Source organism: Notolepis coatsorum (genome assembly GCF_963971535.1).
Source record: "Notolepis coatsorum genome assembly, chromosome: 2".
In the NCBI taxonomy this organism is placed as follows: domain Eukaryota; kingdom Metazoa; phylum Chordata; class Actinopteri; order Aulopiformes; family Paralepididae; genus Notolepis; species Notolepis coatsorum.
Window position 1 is genome coordinate 147,195,567 of NC_140166.1, and position 21,313 is coordinate 147,216,879.

Genomic DNA, 21,313 nt, shown 5'->3' on the forward strand with positions numbered 1-21,313 from the left:
ATGACCACAAGGTGGCGCGACACAACGTAAGGAGGACAGTGTCAGAGGCCAAACGGCACTACAGGGATAAAATTGAACTCCAGTTTGAACAAGCTGACTCTAGAGCTATGTGGCAGGGGCTCAAAACGATGACAGACTACAAAGGCGCCTCCCTCAAACTGAACAGTGACATCTCCTTAGCAAATGACCTCAATACCTTCTATGCGAGGTTTGATGCTGGTAATAACAACACCAGCTCACAAGCCACGGCAATGGGGGGGGGGGGGGGGGGGGTCGGCTGCTGATGGAGGCGCAGTGTTCAGGGTAACAGAGCATGAGGTGAGGCGGACCTTTAAAAAAGTGAATATCAGGAAGGCAGCAGGTCCGGACGGCATCCCCGGCCGCGTCCTAAAAGTCTGTGCCGACCAACTGGCCCCAGTATTCACTGACATATTTAACCTGTCCTTAGAACAGGCTGTCATCCCCACCTGCCTGAAGAAGTCCACTATTATCCCTGTACCCAAAAAATCCAAGCCTGCTTGCCTCAACGACTACCGCCATGTAGCTCTCACCTCCATAGCCATGAAGTGCTTTGAGAAGCTAGTAAAGGGCTACATCTGCTCCTCCCTCCCCATCAACATGGACCCCCTGCAATTTGCATACCGCCCCAACAGGTCCACGGAGGACGCCATAGCCCATGTGCTGCACACAGCAGCATCACACCTGGACAAGAGGCAGGGGAACTATGTGAGAATGCTATTCATCGACTACAGCTCGGCATTCAATACCATAGTCCCCTCCATACTCATAGCCAAGCTCAGGGACCTGGGCTTGAACTATGACCTCTGCCAGTGGGTCTTGGACTTCCTGACTGGCAGACCCCAGGTGGTGAGAGCAGGCAACTGCACCTCCTCATCCATCACCCTCAACATAGGGGCCCCCCAGGGCTGTGTTCTGAGTCCCCTCCTCTACTCCCTGTACACACACGACTGTGTGGCTCAGCGGAGTAGCAATACAATCATCAAATTTGCTGACGACACAGTGGTGGTGGGCCTGATCTCTGCCAACGACGAGAGGGCCTACCTGGAAGAGGTCAAGGTCCTGGCGGGATGGTGCCAGGAAAACAGCCTCTCCCTGAACGTCAGCAAAACAAAGGAGATGATTGTGGACTTCAGGAGGTCGGGGGTCAAGGACTACAGCCCCCTCAGCATCGACGGGGCACCGGTTGAGAGAGTCAACAGCTTTAAGTACCTCAGAGCCTACATATCCGAGGACTTGACATGGACCACACACATTGACAGTGTTGTGAAGAAGGCACGACAACGCCTCTACTTCCTCAGGCGCCTAAGGAAGTTCCAAGTCAGTCAGAAGATCCTTAAGAACTTCTACTCATGTACAATAGAGAGCATCTTGACCGGCAACATCACCTCCTGGTTTGGGAATAGCACTGCACAAGACCGAAGCAGACTACAAAGAGTGACACGTTCAGCCGAACGCACAATTGGAGGGGGGCTCCCCACCCTCCAGAACATTTACAACAAGCGTTGCAAGGGCAAGGCTAAGAGAATCATTAAAGACTCCAGTCACCCGAACAACTGCCTCTTTGAACTGCTGCGGTCAGGCAAGCGATACCGGAGTCTCAAGGCGAGCACAGAAAGACTCAGAAGAAGCTTCTATCCCCAGGCCATCAGGCTGCTAAACGAACAATGAATGAACACTACACAACAACAACCACCAAACGCACATAGCACACACATCCACACGCACACACCCACTTTAAACAAACACACTGTAGCACCCACTCCCCACACTTTATATTTATTGATGAAGGATTGCACTACAACTCGTACACCTTACTGTAAATTGTACCTAAATTGTACCTCATCCCATTTCTGCTTTGCACTAGATAGTACTGTACATTAGTACACTGCATAGTATTGTATATTATATGGTAACTCAGAACATTGTACATATGTCTATACCGAACACTGTGACCTCATTTTCTTCTTCTAAATTACATGCTATACTATGTTATTTGATACTATCTTGTCTAGCACAGTCTCTGGAGCGTAACAGTAAGAAGCATTTCGTATGAAAGTATTCTGTACTTCTGTATGACAACTATTAAAGAAACTTGAACTTGAAACTTGAAACATGAACTAGTTCAGTTCACAGTTCACACATTTTAAAATGAACTAGTTCAGTTCATAGTTCATAATAAAAAAAAATTTGAACTAAAGTTCATGGTTTCAATAAATGAACTAGTTTATAGTTTATACAGATCCAGCTCTTAAAAATCGAACCTCTACTGCAAGGGCGCAGTATAGTTAACACCTCGTTAATGGTTAATGGTGCATGATTACCGCAGTAGCAGAGCAGAGCAGAGCTCAGTGGCCTGATAGCTGCATCTGTAGTTCTTTTTTCAATACGTTGCTGCACGCTAGTATTTGTCAAAATTATTGCCACAACCCATATAGAACCTTATCTTTTTATCTTTATTACGGATCCCCATTAGTCATCACCGCAGCAACAACTAGTCTTCCTGGGGTCCACACACAACAAAAACAGTACATACATACATAACATTATAGTAGCATACATTTAAAAATATATTCCAATATTCCTACATATAAAAATATAAAATTCCAAATAGCATTACAGTACACAAACAGAGTATCAGATCACAGAAAATACAATAAAAGGGATTAAACTCTCAGACAGTCATATCTTTACAGTGTAAACTACAGTATCCGTGTTTTTCTTTAATGTAAACTAATTTATTTTTCTCTCAATGCTCTTTTCAAATTATTTTTAAAACTTATCTTACTGGTTATCTGAGTAAGATGTACTGGCAGTTTATTCCAATATGACATGGCTCTATATAACACAGTTTTCTTTGCTGCATTGGTTTTTGGTAGTAGCAGTGTGAACGTTTCCCTACAGGCATGCCTAGTATTATACTTATGATCATGTGTACATGTTAGCTGTGAATACAAACAGATAGGTTCTCTTGAGATATATATATTCCTCATGAACAAGATCAGGCTGCAATCCAGTCTGTCTTCCACCTTCAACCACGACAGCTTGGTATGCATCCCCTCCACACTGTTTCTCATTGAGCAGTTCAGGGCCAGACGGGCCGCTCTGTTCTGAGTGAGCTGGATCTTATTGAGCTCTTGTCTTGAGGCATTAGACCAGACAGCTGGACAGTAGTCAAGGTGAGAAAGAACTAATGACTGTATCACTTGCTTCAATATCAGATCGGCTAGAAAATACCTACACCTTCTGATAATTGAAATACCTCTGCTCATTTTGGCAACCACATTGTTGGTGTGAGTTGACCATGAGAGTGTTCCATCAAGTGTGACACCCAACAGCTTTGCCTCTAACCACAGACAGCAATCAGAATACTGGCATTTCCATCACGCTTTGCTGCCGCCCATTCAATCCACACTAGTAGCAGCTGCAGCAGCTTTCATCTCTACAGTATATTTGAGATGTTTACCGTCTGACTTTTCCCTAAACTTCCCCCCCCCCCCCCCCCCCCCCCCCCCAGGCTCTCTGGCCACGGCCTGCAGGGACCCCGGGATGCTGATGAACGGGAGTCGTAACGGAGACGGCCGCGAGCCGGGAGACTCTGTCAGCTTCTCCTGCGACACGGGCTACGAGCTGCGGGGGGAGAGAGACGGGGAGACCAGCATCACCTGCATCCAAGTGGAGAACAGGTTCTACTGGCAGCCGAGCCCGCCGAGCTGCATAGGTGAGAAGGAGGAGAGGGAGGGAGGGAGGGAGGGAGGGAGGGAGGGAGGGAGGGAGGGAGACCAGCATCACCTGCATCCAGGTGGAGAACAGGTTCTACTGGCAGCCGAGCCCGCCGAGCTGCATAGGTGAGAAGGAGGAGAGGGAGGGAGGGAGGGAGGGAGGGAGGGAGGGAGGGAGGGAGGGAGGGAGGGAGGGAGGAGGACCAGCATCACCTGCATCCAGGTGGAGAACAGGTTCTACTGGCAGCCGAGCCCGCCGAGCTGCATAGGTGAGAAGGAGGAGAGGGAGGGAGGGATGGAGGGAGGGAGGGAGACCAGCATCACCTGCATCCAGGTGGAGAACAGGTTCTACTGGCAGCCGAGCCCGCCGAGCTGCATAGGTGAGAAGGAGGAGAGGGAGGGAGGGAGGGAGGGAGGGAGGGAGGGAGGGAGGGAGGGAGGGAGACCAGCATCACCTGCATCCAGGTGGAGAACAGGTTCTACTGGCAGCCGAGCCCGCCGAGCTGCATAGGTGAGGAGGAGGAGAGGAGGGAGGGAGGGAGAGGGGAGAGAGAGGGGAGACCAGCATCACCTGCATCCAAGTGGAGAACAGGTTCTACTGGCAGCCGAGCCCGCCGAGCTGCATAGGTGAGGAGGAGGAGAGGAGGGAGGGAGAGGGGAGAGAGAGGGGAGACCAGCATCACCTGCATCCAAGTGGAGAACAGGTTCTACTGGCAGCCAAGCCGCCGAGCTGCATAGGTGAGCAGGAGGAGAGGGAGGGAGGGAGGGAGGGAGGGAGGGAGGGAGGGAGGGAGGGAGGGAGGGAGGGAGGGAGGGAGGGAGGGAGGGAGAGCGAGAGCGAGAGAGAGAGAGAGAGAGAGAGGGAGGGAGAGGGAGAGGGAGAGGGAGAGGGGGAGGGGGAGGGGGAGAGAGAGAGAGAGAGAGAGAGAGAGAGAGAGAGAGAGAGAGAGAGAGAGAGAGAGAGAGAGAGAGAGAGAGAGAGAGAGAGAGAGAGAGAGAGAAAGAGAGAGAGAGAGATAGTGGGACGGCTATATGGATGAGGAGGGAAGATGTGCAGTACATGGCTTAGAGAGATGGGAGAGAGGCAATCAGAGGGGGATAGAGAAAGAGAGGGAGAGATAACGGGATTAGGGGAACGAGGGAGAGAGAGAGAGACTGACTGAAGAAGGGGTTGAGGCAAAACATAGGCTGAAATGGATACTGCTGGCTGTTTGCCCCTGAGTTGTGTGGGTATATGATACCAGTCGTCTCCAGATCCTAACGCACTCCTCCAAGACATCATCAAACCTTTATTTAACCAGAAAATAAAACCACATTGAGACCGAGGTCTCTTTTTCAAGGGTGATCTGGCCAAGAAGGCGAGCACCAATTATGACAAAACATACATAACAACAAGACACAATACACATACAGTAGACTACCATACAACCGACATTTTAAATGAAAAGTCAAATTCAGTAAAAGAACAAAAAAAATGTAAAATTCAACATCAAAGCAGGAGCATCAGGTGGAAAGGATTTCCGATATTTTTGTTTAAAACAATACAAGGAGATCGGAGAGGCCAATTTGAGACATGTCTGGAGTTCATTCCAGGACCAAGGACCAAAATAAAACCGGCTCCTTTTACACGCCTCAGTCCGCACGGGCGAGCCCATCCAGGTGCTGGATCTGAGGTTGAGCGAGTTTTGAGTTAATTTAAGCTTGGAACTGATGTACCATGGATCTTTTCCAAGAACAGCCTTATATATGAAAACATACCAGTGCTGCGACCTGCGTGTAGCCAGTGAAGTTCAACCAAGCAGTGAATAGAGTGATAAGATAAGATAAGAGATTCCTTTATTGATCCCCTTGGGGAAATTCAGGCATCATAGCAGCATCGGGGATGGGGGGGGGGGGGGGTACAGGTAGTATAAACAACACAAGCAGTGTAAACAAATAAGTCAATATCATTTACTATCTAACTAACTGTTAACTAATATACAGTTTTACAGACTTATTTTAGTCCTTAACCAGCTATACTGATACTATATAATATGATAATGATAGCTATACAGACATGACAGCTGCTGCAGTCTGCCACTCCCGACGCATCTTTTAGTGTAGAAACATGAACGATGCCACCAGGGATTTGCAATTGAAACAGCTGCTCTGTCCCACTTTAAGGACTGCGGTGCGTTCTGTCCTTGAAGCGTCTGCGATTGAGAATGGTAAATGGTAAATGGCTGCTTTTTATATAGCGCTTTTATCAAAAGCGCTTTACAATTTGTTACTCACATTTGACCCATTCACTCACACATTCACACACCGACAGCAGAGGCAACCATACAAGGTGCCAACCTGCTCATCGGGAGCAATTAGGGGTTAAGTGTCTTGCTCAAGGACACATAGACACGCTGCCCGGGAGGAGTGGGAATCGAACCGGGAACCTCCAGATTGCCAGACGACTGCTCTACCTCCCGAGCCACTGTCGCCCCTAGAAGACACTGCGGACGGTCTGCTTTAGGAACCCACTACTACTGTAGACAGCAGGGGCGGGGCTAGGGGGTGGCTACTTGGGCTCAAGCCCCGAATGTTTTCTGAAAAGCCCCGAATCTATTTAAATTATTATTATTATTTTTTTTTTTTTTGATAATTCATCATTGTTACATGAAAATATGTTTGCACCAGATTTAGCAGAAGCTAATTTCCATCTGTGGTCTATCCAGCTGCTAACTGTATTTGAGTGAGTTAAGTCTTGGTGTCATGGTAGACTCAGACCTAAGCTTTAAATCACAATCAACAAGTTGACAAAAACTTAATTCTTCCACATAGCTAAAGTACAGCCATTTATAAATCAAAAGGACGCTGAAAACCAGATCCATGCCTTTATCTCAAGCCAACTCGACTACTGTAATGCACTCCTTACCGGCCTCCCGAAAAAATACGATGATAACTATTTTATTGCAATGCACTATTGCATTATTTTATTCTATTTTACTAACTATTTTATTGCACTGCACTATTTTACTTTGTATCAGTGAATCATAGACGCCTGGCCATAAGAGCATTCGGAGCATCTCTGCTCTCCCACTATTAAACTTGGGGGAGCAAAGGTATGCTCTTGCTCCACCACTTTTTGATCATATGAAAAATATGATATATCCCCCCCCAATATATAAATCTAACCATAACTACGTTATGGTTAACTGAGTTTTATAGTGAAAAGAGCAGCTTTATTGGTCAAGATTGAAGGCTCTATATTGCAGGAAATTGCACGTACAGGTTAATTAAATTCAAAATAAAACCACCCCTTGCCTGCAAAAATTAAAAAAAAATTTAAATAAAATGGCCGGCACCTATCTGGGCTAAGCCCCGGATCTCCTATAATCCTAAATCCGCCCCTGGTAGACAGATGGAGGCGGCCCTACTACTGTAGAGAGAGATAGAGGCAGAGGCGGTCCTAAGGTTCAGGAGGCCCGGGTGAAGATATTGGCTTTTTTACCGATACCGATATACCGATATTGTCCAACTCTTAATTTCCGATACCAATATCAACCGATATCAACCGATACCGATATATGGGAGGTTTCCCCCCCAAAAAAACGGAATAATTTCAGGTAATTAACATTACATATCTCTTGTCGTGGAATTAACACAACATTATGCATACTTTTTACAATAAATAAAATAAGAATTTGTTCTTACTTGCTTGCCTTGGTAAATAAAGGTTAAATAAATGTAAAAATAAAAAAGATTTAAACCGATACCGATAATTTCCGATATTACATTTGAATGCCAATATACATAATACCTAATGAAACTGCAAATTCTGAGGTTTCTGAAGAGCATTATATTCTACCTCATCCAGAGTCAAAATAGGAAGCCATTAAAAATACAATGTTTGTGGCATTGTTTCCACCACGCATCAATTATCCACATTGGCACAGTGCGCGCATCACTCCAGGGTGCGTTTGCTTTGTCAATCCATGACGCAGGCATGGATAGAAGAGAGATAGAGAGATAGAGAGAGAGAGAGAGAGAGAGAGAGAGAGAGAGAGAGAGAGAGAGAGAGAGAGAGAGAGAGAGAGAGAGAGAGAGAGAGAGAGAGAGAGAGGTAACGGCAGGGGTGTAAAGTACTTGAGTAATTGTACTTCGTTACAATACTTAAGTACTGTTTTGGGGGATTTGTACTTTACTCAAGTATTATTAGGTTTGTATACTTGTACTTTTACTCAATTACATTTCAGAGAAAACAAACATACTTTTTACTCCTTACATTTAAAATGCAGACCTACAAAGTACAAATCTCGCAGGTCCAACCATTTTAATTAGTATATTTGTTTCTCTGGCCGAACTAACGTTAACGTTATTAATCCTGCGGCCGTGCTTTATTTAAAAACAGCCAATAAAATGGCCATCAATGGAAAATGAACCGGCCTATACCCATGCTGATTGCGGGGATTTTTGATTGAGTTTTGAACACCTGCTATCAGAAGAATAGACAGTCAGAGTGACAGAAGATACAGAAGATGTCCACAAACGATAGTATGGGTGATGAAGATGACGGAACGGTCGGCGTGGACGGACAAGACGAGCACCCATGGCCCTATCTCCATGAAAAGTTTTTACTTTAACTACATTTAAAAGTAGAAACTTTTTGACTTTTACTCAAGTGTGTTTTTTGCCAGATACTCTGACTTTTACTTGAGTAAGATTTTGAGACGGTACCCATACTTTCACTTAAGTATAATTTCTGGGTACTTTTTACACCCCTGGGTAACGGGATGAGAGAAGGAGAGAGCGAAAGAGAGAAAGACAGACGGCGAGCGCAGGAGTTGGTCTTCTTAGCTGCTGGAGAGACCATGTCATTCTCAATGATGCCTTAAAAGATGTGGGTTGGATGCTCGCTGCCAAGCCGTCCACGTCCACTAAACCTGCCCTGGCCGCTTGAAGCCTCTTTACAACGCATCCATGTTTCCGGGTTCCCGTTTTGCGCTCTGATTGGCCAGGTCATGTGACATGAGCGCCAATCGTGGGACGGCAAGTTTCTACACTGGTTAAGCTTAGGCACTCTTCGAAGTTGGTTAAGGTTAGAGTTTGTCTTAGAGCGTGACGGCAAAGTTCTTTCGCCGGTTAAGCTTAGGCACTCTTTCGAAGTTGGTTAAGGTTAGAGTTTGTCTTAGAGCATTGCGATAGAACGCCAGGTAGTTTGCAGGCTGTTCGACGCGGAAATTGGCAAACACGCTATCGGCCGCACATGTCACATGACCTGGCCAATCAGAGCGCCGGAAACGCGAATGCGTTGTAAAGAGGCTACACGCGCCCCGGCCACTAAAGGACTGATTGCATGAGGTCAAACAACACATCGCCATATAACAACTTAGTTACCTTACAGCGTAATTACCTTACAGCGTAATCAGGAATAATTACCCCGTGGTAAGCAAGGAGATACGTACTGATCGGGTGTGCTTTGAGCCGCTGCCAACTCCCCCACCGTCCAGAGTGCTGCTCCGTCCAGAGTGCCGCTCCGTCCAGAGTGCTGCTCCGTCCAGAGTGCTGCTCCGTCCATCCAGAGTGCCGCTCCGTCCAGAGTGCTGCTCCGTCCGTCCAGAGTGCTGCTCCGTCCAGAGTACTGCTCCGTCCAGAGTGCTGCTCCGTCCGTCCAGAGTGCTGCTCCGTCCAGAGTGCTGCTCCGTCCGTCCAGAGTGCTGCTCCGTCCAGAGTGCTGCTCCGTCCAGAGTGCTGCTCCGTCCGTCCAGAGTGCTGCTCCGTCCAGAGTGCTGCTCCGTCCGTCCAGAGTGCTGCTCCGTCCAGAGTGCTGCTCCGTCCAGAGTGCTGCTCCGTCCAGAGTGCTGCTCCGTCCGTCCAGAGTGCTGCTCCGTCCAGAGTGCTGCTCCGTCCAGAGTGCCGCTCCGTCCCGGGACTCAGGCCCGTGGGTCCCGTAACGTAATCACGTCGGATCACACACACTTTTAATGCTGTTACAGAAGGACTTCCAGATTTCCTTGTAGAATTGGGAAAAGGATTTATCTGTGAACCAGCTCCAAGGGGACCACAGATGAAGGTCATCGGAGCTATTCAGTACTGTGTATGCTGTATATAAACCGCAGTTGTGCATATCCCATTTGGAGGACATTTTGAATTTATTACAAGATTTACTCAGATCTAAGTGCGGCTGGGTGGCGCAGCGGACGTTGCGCTCGTCACCAACGCAAGAGACACCGGGTTCAAATCCGGCTGAGTCAGCGGGGTGGAAGTCGATGGGTGGTAATCTGGACGTTGTGGACAGCGACTCCTACAGGTCGGTCAGGCCGCCTGCACAGCAGAGACAGGAGATGGCGGGGGCAGTGTGAGCCTCCCACACGTTACTCCTCGCCAATGAGAGTCCGCGCTGGCAGGTGAAAAGAAGTGATTGGCTGCCTCCACATGTATCGGAGGGGACATGTGATGGGCTTCTATCCTCCCTACGACCGGCCAGTGGGGGGCACATGCGAGCAACGATCAGGACAGGGGAGGGAGAATTGGCACGAGAGGAAAAATTGGGATGGGAGAAAAATCACAGAAAAAAGGAGGAGAAAAAGTAGGTAAAAGAAATCAAATCAAATCAAATCAAATTTATTTATAGGGCCCGACAACACACGTTAATGTCCCCATGGGCCGTACAGGTCTTCTTTAAACAAGTCAAGAAGACAACATAACAATAAGTCAAGAACAGAACAAGAACACAATAGGGTCCAAACATTTTTTAGATGAATGCAAATAAATGAAAGAATGCAAGCACTCCCAGACATACCCCACGCGAAGGTAAGGAAAAACTCACTAAAACCTAACAATAGGGAAAAAAGCTCCACAGGCGGTGTGGAGGAGAGAAACCTTAGAAGGGCCATTCAAGGGGGGATCTCCCTTCTTAGATGTTGGTGATAGTAGTGTTGCAGACGGACAGTTGGTAAGCATGCACTCATGTGTGTGGTGAAACACAGATGAGTGCATGCAATAGCAACTGTACATTTTGAAAAATTTAAGATAGAGCAAATAGCGATAGCAACTGAACATTTTGAAAGATTAAAGATAGAGTTTATAGCGGATCTATTTGAGGCACAGGGGCGGCGCAAAGAGGGTCACGTCCTCCCCGTCTTAGTCACGGGACATTCAACACTCCGGTCGTTGCTCAGGGACAGCCGGAGACAGTGAGATAGGGGGTGGCGCAGAGAGGGTCGCGGACTCCTCGACATCATCGCGGGACATCCGGCACTCCGGTCACCACTACGAGACCTCCGGAGACAGGGGGGCACGCAGAGGGGGTCGCAATCTCCCGGCCTTCGTCACGGGACGTCCAACACTCCGGTCAATACTCCAGGACAGCAAGTCATAGGAAGACAGGGAGACGGGACAGGCGTTAGACAGCTCATGAGATTGTAGTAGGCGGACATAGCAATAGATACAAGTGGTAGGCATATATGTGAATGGAGTAGATATATGAAGTAAGCGTATTATGTGAATAGAATAGAAGTACTTAACCCAGCAATGAAACCGCGTTGACTGTTAATCTGTTAACAGTCTGTTAATCAGTTGACAGGACCACGGACAGACGGCGTTGAATAGCTGATCCAAGGCCTCGGAGGTGCATGTAGAGCAGTCACTACAAGCTTGGCCAAGACCCCGAGGCATCCATCACCTTGGTCAGCGCCAGGAGACGGGTACTCAGAGAGAAGGGGGAGGGAGGGGAGGGGGGGGGGGGGGAGGGGAGAGGGGGGGGGGGGGAAGAGTTAGAGAGTTCCCATGTTTGTGGTGCTGCAAAGGAGCAGACATGTAGTACCCTGTAGTGCCATGTAGTACCCCGTAGTGCCATGTAGTACCCTATAGTACCCCATAGTGCCATGTAGTACCCCGTAGTATCCTGTAGTACCCTGTAGAGCCATGTAGTACCCTGTGGTGCCTTGTGGTACCATGTAGTACCCCGTAGTGCCATGTAGTTCCATGTAGTGCCATGTAGAGCTATGTAAGCCATGTAGTACCCTGTAATGCCATGCAGTACCATGTAGTACTCTGTGGTACCATGTAGTACCCTGTACCCTAACTAAACTACCCTATAGTAAACTACCCAGTGGTACCATGTAGTACCCTGTACCATAACTAAACTACACAGATTAATCTAAAGGTCAGTCCCCGACCAGGTGAGATCAAGGTAGGTTGAAGGAGAGAGAGAAAAGATGAGTCTTAAGCAAGGATTTAAAAGCTTCGACAAATTTAAGATATCGGTTACGACCTTTATTCATAAAGCAAACATTTTGAGATTTGAGACTATTTAAAAAAGATAAATCTATACAGTATGTTGCATTTTTGTATGCAAATCTTAACAATTTACTTTAGAGTTCTATACCCCTGATTAGTTAAAAAAAAAGTTTACTTAATGTATAGTCTGGTGCTAAAAGATATATCTTTATTGATATAGTCCCTGATGAGGCTAGTTAATGAGACAGATTGTTGAGTTTTCGTCATCAACTAATCCAATTATACAAAGACTTTTAAACATTAAAACATATTTTTCAAGCCTGACGGGTCCTGTTATGGAAACAGTATCAGTACATTCTGATTAACTTGTGTCTCAGGGTAATGTTCTGGCTGTCCGGTTGGAGGGTTAAGAAACTGTAAGTGTTTGTCAATTCAAAAATAATTATTGAAAAAAAAGATTTAGTCAGTATGAAAGTCAAATGTGATCTGAATAGTGAGATATTTTCTTTTTTCTTTTCTTTTCTTATTATTATTAGTATTATATTATTATTATTATTATTATTATTATTATTATTATTATTATTATTATTATTATTATTATTATTATTATTATTATTATTATTATTATTATTATTATTATTATTATTATTATTATTATTATTATTATTATTATTATTATTATTATTATTATTATTATTATTATTATTATTATTATTCTTTATTATTATTATTATTATTATCATTAAATGTTTTCTTGTTTAAACTGTGGATTGTTTGTTTCTTTGTATATGGTATAAATGATTATTTTGTGTAAATTAGGTTGTACGCCGACCATCAAGTGATACTTGTTTAGTTTAGGAATAAGGGGCAGGTAACTATAAGATGTATTCTTCTTCCTGCTCCTTTGTCCATGGTATGGTATGTATGATTTTGTATGAAAACTCGATGATTGTATTGTTTCCATGTGGCAAATAAAAACTCTGAATCTGAAAAAAAAATACTAGTGGAGTGGTGTATTTAATTTAGTTTTAACGATCCCGGGGGGTTTATACCAGGATTTAACTATGAAACGGTATAACATAAATCAAGTATCTATTTTACATTCTAAATAAGTTTGTCTCACTTTTTAATTAGATCCACGCGAAGTCGTCCTTAACTGGTGCAGAATCTAATTAAGACCCCAGGAGTTGGCAACAACTCCCGGCAAAATTACATTTATTGGTAATTACTTAATTACTATGGGTATACTTTTTTCCTGATTAAATCAGTTTTTTTCCAAGACACAAAATATCCATTTCGGTGAAGGAAAAGATTTAACCGGATGGCCGTAAATATAAAAATCAAATTGAGAATGTATTTTAGAATTCATATTCTGTTAGAGAATATTAGATTATTATGAATTCTAAAATTATACTGTCTAGTAAAAGGTTGTATTAAAGCTGCAGTAACCGTTTTCTGACCACCAGGGGGCTGTGACTCGCCACTATAAACAAACGCAATTTTCCCACATATCAACAAAAAAACACAAAATGTTATTGCAACTAAGATTCACTGAAAAAAACTGTTTTAAATGCATGTTTAGAAAGTTATCAGATTTGTCTAGCTAAAATAAAGGCACTATTGTTTACTTCCTCTTTGGGCACAGATGTTTGACAGTGGAACGTCATTCAACTCTCTGCGTAGGAGTGTGTCATCACCACACAAATGGTTGCCAGTATCTTCACTAATACCCTAAACCTCTCCTCTCCTCTCATCCCCTCTCCTTTCCTCTCCTCTCCTCTTCCTCTCCTCTCCTCTCCTCTCCTCTCCTCTCCTCTCCTCTCCTCTCCTCTCCTCTCCTCTCCTCTCCTCTCCTCTCCTCTCCTCTCCTCTCCTCTCCTCTCCTCTCCTCTCCTCTCCTCTCCTCTCCCCGCCCCTCCCCTCCCCTCCCCTCTCCTCTCCTCTCCTCTCCTCTCCTCTCTCCTCTCCTCTCCTCTCCTCTCCTCTCCTCTCCTCTCCTCTCCTCTCCTCTCCTCTCCTCTCCTCTCCTCTCCTCACTCCTCTCCTCTCTCATCCCCTCTCATCTCCTCTCCTCTCTCATCCCCTCATCTCCTCTCCTCTCCTCTCTCATCTCCTCTCCTCTCATCCCCTCTCCTCTCCTCTCCTCTCCTCTCCTCTCCTCTCCTCTCCTCTCCTCTCCTCTCCTCTCCTCTCCTCTCCTCTCCTCTCCTCTCCTCTCCTCTCCTCTCCTCTCCTCTCCTCTCTCCTCTCCTCTCCTCTCCTCTCTCCTCTCCTATTCTCTCATCTCTCCTCCTCTTTCCTCTCCTCTCCTCAGCTCCTTGCGGTGGGAATGTGACAGGATCGACCGGGTTCATCCTCTCTCCAAACTTCCCCCACCCCTATCCCCACAGCAAAGACTGTGATTGGCTCATCGCCGTTCATTCTGATTACGTCATTTCTCTGGCTTTCATCAGGTAAGATCAGATGCCGACAGTGTACTGGAAGATATTGATTGATTTATTGAGTGGTTGATTAATTAAGTAATTGATTGATTGATTCCAAAATCATTATATGGTTTATTACTCCACACCAGAGACCATGTCACACATATTATTCTTAGAAATAACAACATAAACCTAACAAGTGTGCAGGCACGTTGGATCGGCAGGGGGTGCGGCCTTTCTGAGATTTCTTTTTTCAGAACGCCATGAGAGGAACGCTCGTTGTTTAGAATGGCTTTGAAATAAGTTATTTCTAATGACCCTTTAACTGAAAATGACGTGAGGCAAACGAGAAGAACATAATAATTGTTTTATTTTGACTTTTCAAGCCTGAAGAAATAAAAACAAACAAACCTCACTTGAACTTCTGAATACCTCACTTGGCTCCATCTCCAATGTTAGATTGAATGCAATCCTACAACGACTCTGTCGCGCCAAAATTAAGACGTTACACAGCTGATACCAATTGTATTATCAATGCACGGCTAATTAAGTGTTTTATATTACATCGGTCCGCGTCCCGATGGTTGGGGACCTCTGCTCCGTTATGCACAAGTTTATAGACTTTCTGAGTGCGTATATTATTCAATGAGACTGCCAGCCAGCTTTTGCTCGACGGAGAAATACAATTTCAATTGTGACGAGAGAAGATCATCTCCCGATTCAGATACAATTGAACACAAACGGTTCCAAAGATATTAATGTTTTGCGGCAAATTTTCACCCCGCAATGGATTTTGGTGCGTCTATGAACACTATGAATGGAAAAGGCCGGGACCCTGATGTAAACAAGACAAACGTCTTTCTCTGGTCTGCATCCCCTTAATTGTGTGTATTGAGCCATACTATATTGTACCCATTCTGCAATCTGTTAAATAAAGTTTTCATTAATTCATTCTCATCTCCTCTCTCATCTGTGCGTCTCCTCTCCGACACCCGAGACAGGGAGCACTGTCAGCCAGTGGCCACTCCCCTCAGACCAGGGCTGTACGTTAACTTTTTTTGCACATAGCACAGGTGCTACAGAGGTTGATCGTTTTGTAGCACAGGCCAATATCTTGTAGCACAAGTATAAAACGTGTTATATTTGTAACAGTCACAAATGTGCCTATTGTATTTGTGTTATTTAGTTGCAGTGCCATGTTTGGCTGTCATTTTCATGCTGACAAGTTGACGTCACACAGCCAGACACGTTACGTGTAAGGAATTATGGGATTTGGTGTTGGGTGTATAGACTCTACTAGGGGTGGGAATCACCAGTTTTCATCACGATACGATATCGATTCTTTGGACTACGATACGATATTTGCCGATATCTGCCACGATACGATACAATGCAGGTGCCTGCAATCGATATGAGATGATATCATAAGCCCATTTAACACAATCAGTAACATTTAGATCAACTCAGGGCGGCTACGTGGCATAGTGGGCAAGGCACTCGCCACGAAATGCTGGAGACGCTGGGCTCGTCAGTTCGAGCCCAGCGCTCCACATTTGCTTTCAGTTTAGCTGGTCGTCCACAGTAATACACATTGGCCGTATTACGGGGAGGGAAACTGAAGGGTGGGGATCGGGCGTTGTGGACAGCGACTCCTACAGGTCGGTTGGTGCGCCTGCGCAGTAGAATCAGGAAGTGTCGGGGGCAGCGTGAGCCTCCCACGCGTTACTCCTCGCCACTGCGAGATCGAGCTGCGCAGGTGAAAAGATGCGACTGCTGTTACCTCAAGTACCGGAGGGGACTTGTGCTATGTATGACTTAGTCCACATTGCAGCCGGCTTGTGGGAGGCAAGAAACAGCGTCCGTGACAGGGGAGGGTTGAATTGGATGATACGAAATTGGGATGGGAGAAAAATATAGAAAATGGGAGAAAAAGTGGATAAAAAAAAAAAACATTTAGATCAACTCAAAAGGTAACAAATATCATTTGAAAAAAAGAATTCCAGACATTTAAATGAAAAACTATTTATTGTTTTTAATACAAATAGACCTCCTGTTCACTATAAAGTGCCACGTTTTTATATATTGAGCTTTAAACTTTAAGTAAACATTTTTTGGAACACGCAACCTAAAACCCGTCCTCTCCCAAACCGTTCCTGCAATTGTTTTATATTGCATGATGATCATGCATACATTTATTATGTATTGTATTTTTATGTTTAAATATCAACATTATCTGTCCACCCTCAGTACATTTACTATCAATATAATATACTCGTCTGACTTCATCTGATCTTTTCAAATGCACACACACAGAAGGGAGAATGCCCCTTTTATCCATTTATCACATTGCCATTTTTCGCCTGATTATCGAATCATCCTGAAATCAACGCTAGATTATCGGTATTATGTTTCCTCGTGCATGCACGAAAGGGGACGGGGGGAAACCGGCCAGCCGTGCGTCTATCGCAGCCAATGGCACGCACACACACACACACACAAACACAGGCTGCAATCGCGGCAAAAAAATTATCTTGGTAATTACCAATATCTTGGTAAGATTGGTAATATATAGTCCTTCCCTTGTCTCTGATGTAATGCAAAAAGAATAATCCAATTATCTGATCGCCATTGTAAATACTGGTCGTGGTAGTCTGTCCCACGTTATCCAGCATTGCACATGAATGGGCAGGTGGGTGAACTCGTTGAGGCAACCGTGGTGACCGCTTGTCTTGCCGGAGTGTTTAGAACCCGCCGCCACGCCACAGCTCGGCAGAGAAAACCAACCACATCGTTTCAAATGGAGTGCAATAGCGGCCGTAATGCGTTAGGTGGCGGTATTGACCGTCTGTCATCTCAGACACATTCAGTACAGCATGCACAAGGTGCCTCGATGGATTATGAATGGCAATAGCGAATAAAAGGAAACTACTTTTCCTCCACTCAACCGCTGGGCCACAGAAATGTAGTTCTACGTGAACGGCAAACAAAGTGTTAATTGTATTTTAGAGTTTGTCATTTCTCAATGACAATTCAAAAATAAATGTTGATGAGTCATACTACACACAGGCGTAAACTAATGTTGCATCCAATAAATTACATTTACAGCACATTGTAACTAAACTGCACTCAGCCTCTTTAACTAAACTGAACAAATGTTCAACATTGCTACTGTAACATTAGCTTGCTACTGTAAACGCTAATCAATATCCATGACAAATCCCTCCCGAGCTTCCTGTTTTTAGAGGAAATAGCATTCTGTCGTTTCATGGGGAAGCTAACCTCCTAATGCTATTTTTACCACGGGGGTAGCATCCCTGTCCCGGCTGGCTAACGGCTAATTAGCGTTAATGCTACATAACAGGCGGGGATTAGCAAGGGATTGTGGTAAAGTAAGTGGTAGAAAGTTTAAATAGCATCATGAAGTTAACTCTACCGTTTTTACCAGTTTTAGAGGGAGATAGCAATCATGATCTGCCATGCAAGTAGTATTACCAGTCGTTAGCCTAAGTAGGTAACAACTAATGCTAATATGTTTGTTATTGTCAGCTCGGCTGCAAATAACCCTAACCAGAGACAATCTATATAGCAGCTATTGACCTTCTGTAGTATGGTAGTGAAAGGGTTAACATTATGTAGTGTGGTAGTAAAGGGTTAACGATAGGTTATGTATATAACCTAGTTATGGCTAAGCGTCCCGCTCTTAAGCCATACCGAGATATACCTCATCTCATGTACCTAGTGTACTCCATCAACGAATAAAAAACAATACACCCAGCACCTGCCAGGCCCCGCCCTACTGACGTACTATATAGTACTAGGCGTGGGCACCACTCACTCTTCCTCGGAAAATCGTTTCCAAAGAAAAGTTTCCCCAAGGGAACTCATGGCACGCTAAGAGCGGGACGCTTAGCCAGTACTCATATAATAGTATATATCGTTATATACTTGTACTGGCATCGCGTCCCGCTCTTAAGCCATACCGAGATATGGGGTAGAGCGGACGTGAGGCCCGACAAATGCACCCCCTGAGGACCCGTAAGCCCACATCAGGGGGGAGGGGAGTCCCGTCACCCCATTCTTCCTAATGAAGAGGGTGCGGCAGTCAACTCCACCCGAGTGCGAACAAGAGGGAACTAGAACCTCTTGAACGCACAGCACAGGCGGAACCACGTGTGACACAACACATTGTGGCCCACACCCACACACGCCTGCTACCCCACCAAAGGACGGGAAGCAGGAGATGCCACAGACCTCAGAACCGCCTGGGAGACAGAACCCCCGGTCATGTCCATGAGGTAAAACCTTACGAAGGGACCCGGTGAGGACCATGAAGCCGCAGCACAGATGTCCTCCACCGAGGCCCCACCCAGGAGAGCGGCAGAGGCCGCCACCCCACAAGTGGAGTGCGCCCTGACGCCCCCAGGGGGAGCCAGCCCGGCCAACGTGTAGCAAAGGGCAATGCCCTCGCACAACCAATGGGACAGGCGCTGTTTTGACAGTGCCTTACCAGCACGAGAGCCACCGTAACAGACAAAGAGCTGATCGGTAGCCGTGAGGCCCTGAGTACGGCTGAGGTAAACCCCCAAAGCCCGGACCGGACATGACAGGTGAAGGCCCGCCTCCAACTCACTAGCGTGAGGAGGCGGATGAAACGCCTGAACCATAATATCCCTGGAGCGGAAAGCACTCCGGATATTTTTAGGAACGAAGGCTGGATTAGGCCGCAGAGTGGCACCGCTATCGGAACGAAAAGACAGGCACTCTGGCCGTACCGAGAGAGCACAAAGCACACCCACGCGTTTAGCGGAGGTGATGGACAGCAAGAACGCAGTCTTGAACGACAGCCGTTCCAACATCGCTTGCTCAAGAGGCTCAAACGGGGCCAAGGACAATCAACCGAGGACCAATTGAAGATCCCAGCTCGGAGCCAAAGAGCGTTTCAGCGGCTTAAGGCGTCGAACGCCAAGCAGGAAACGCTTCACAAGAGGGTGGCCTTACACCACTCTTGGAAAATATGCCACCTAACCGCGTAACCCGCGATAGTGGAGGGAGCATGCGCGTTCCGGATGGTACCAACCACAGAAGGATCCATCCTCTCCAGACTCATCCTCTCACCAGCCAACCCACCAGCAGCTGGCCCAGCACAGGGAACTAACACAGAGACCCGTGCGCTTGAGAGAGGGCCTGCGATGACCAAGGAACAGGCCATGATGGGATACCAAGAGCTGGATCAGAACCGGGAACCACACAGCTGCGCCCCGGTCCGGCGCAATCAGGATCAAGGACCTGCGCTCCTCAACGTAACCGCCCCAACAACTGACCTAACAGATGTATGGGGGAAAGAATCCCAGGCGGTACGGCATCGGTCCCAGACCTGCCTGACTATGTCCGGACGTAATCCCCACCCGTCAGGGTGAGGACCGCCGCGCGACATTACACCTGTACCCACATTCACCCTGCCGGGGATGTGGAGAGCCCTCAGGCCGCGCAGATGGAGAACGCCCATAGCCAGCCGCCCGCCGCTCGGTGCAGAAGGGGGAGCGTACTCCTCCCTGTCTGTCGATATACGACACTGACGTCGTATTGTCCGTCCTGATCAACACCGCTTGAGGCCCAGAAGGACCGCTTTCAATACCAACACATTGAACGTAGCGCAGACCGGGCAGCATGGCTTGCCAGCTGCCCCCTACTGCGTTGGCCTGATGCGTCTCCAGCGAGGGAGGCGTCGGTGAAAAACGTGACGTGTGACAGCCTACTGCCCATGGGGACCCCCCTGGTGAGGACCCCAGGCCCTCCCCAGGGGCGAGGTCCCCCAGTACTGACACGGGAACCTTAGCCGCTTCAACTTGCCTCTCACCGGGTCTATTTCCATACTGGAAAATCCACCTCCGTAACCCCCTCCTGGGGTGAAGAGGAGGCCAAGAGGGACCACGGAATGAGCAGATGCCATCATACCGAGCAGGCGTATCACGGACAGCGCCGTAACCGTCCTAGGACGGAACCTCCCGAGCGTGTCGACAACACGCTCTGAGAGGGATGCCCATAGCACTCCACCCGTTGACTGGGAAGAGGAGTACTCTACTTCCAGTCTACAGCAAACCCCAGGCTGGTAAGAACCTGCCTGGTACGAGACCTGAGGATCCACCTTGACCGCCAAGGACCAGAACGTCGTCAGGGCAGAATACACTTCGTAACCCCTGACGACGCAAAGGCCCCAGTGCGGCCTCAATGCACTTGGTGAAGATGCGGGGAGCCAGAGAAAAGCCGAACGGCAGCCTCTGGTACTCATACGCTAACCCTGCAAAGGAAGCGTAGGTAAGCCCTAGGATGGAAGATCGGGGATGCGAATACGCATCCTACAGGTCTATGGAGGAGAACCAGAGCCCCACCTGACAGTGTTCAACAGGTAGGAGATGATCCAAAAAATGCTGAACCTTCCCATGGGACAGGTCCAGCATGGGTCTGACACCCCCCCTCCCGATTTCTCAGGCACCAGAGAACACCGGGAGGAAAACGCCACGACGATGGCTTGCTTCGTCCACAGAGATTGGATCTCGTTGACCAGAGCTGTCACTGCTGGTGACCCTGACAATAGGGTCTGTACCAAACCCGAAAATGGGTGTGGTTGTGTAACAAGTCCCCGCCTCAGCGTTCTCTCTATCCACCTCGACATATGGTGCTGCTGTAGCCATATGTGATGACACTCCCAACGCACCCGCCGCTATGTGGCGCAGGTCCGCTAGGAACTGTAGATAGGCGGCCCGGTCCCACCCGCTGTGCGTAGCCAACCCTGGACCCGTGCGAGCAGAGCGTTACGTGTCGGGACATCTGACCCTGACACTACCCATGAGGCAATCGCACCCAAGGGGGGACCCCGACAGAAAGGGCCGGTTTGATATGGGGGAAGCTGACATCAGTCTAGGTGACAAAAGCACCCCC

General features: G+C 47.1%; 1 protein-coding gene across 1 annotated transcript in view; it reads left to right on the top strand.

Moving 5' to 3' along the window:
• LOC311223559 (CUB and sushi domain-containing protein 3-like) overlaps positions 1-21,313 on the top strand; it is a gene marked incomplete at both ends in the record, with an annotated part of 752,195 nt that overhangs the window by 286,088 nt on the left and 444,794 nt on the right. Inside the window, 2 exon segments of the mRNA XM_084308339.1 lie at positions 3,536-3,739; positions 14,266-14,404. Coding sequence (XP_084164465.1) covers positions 3,536-3,739; positions 14,266-14,404 — 343 coding nt within the window.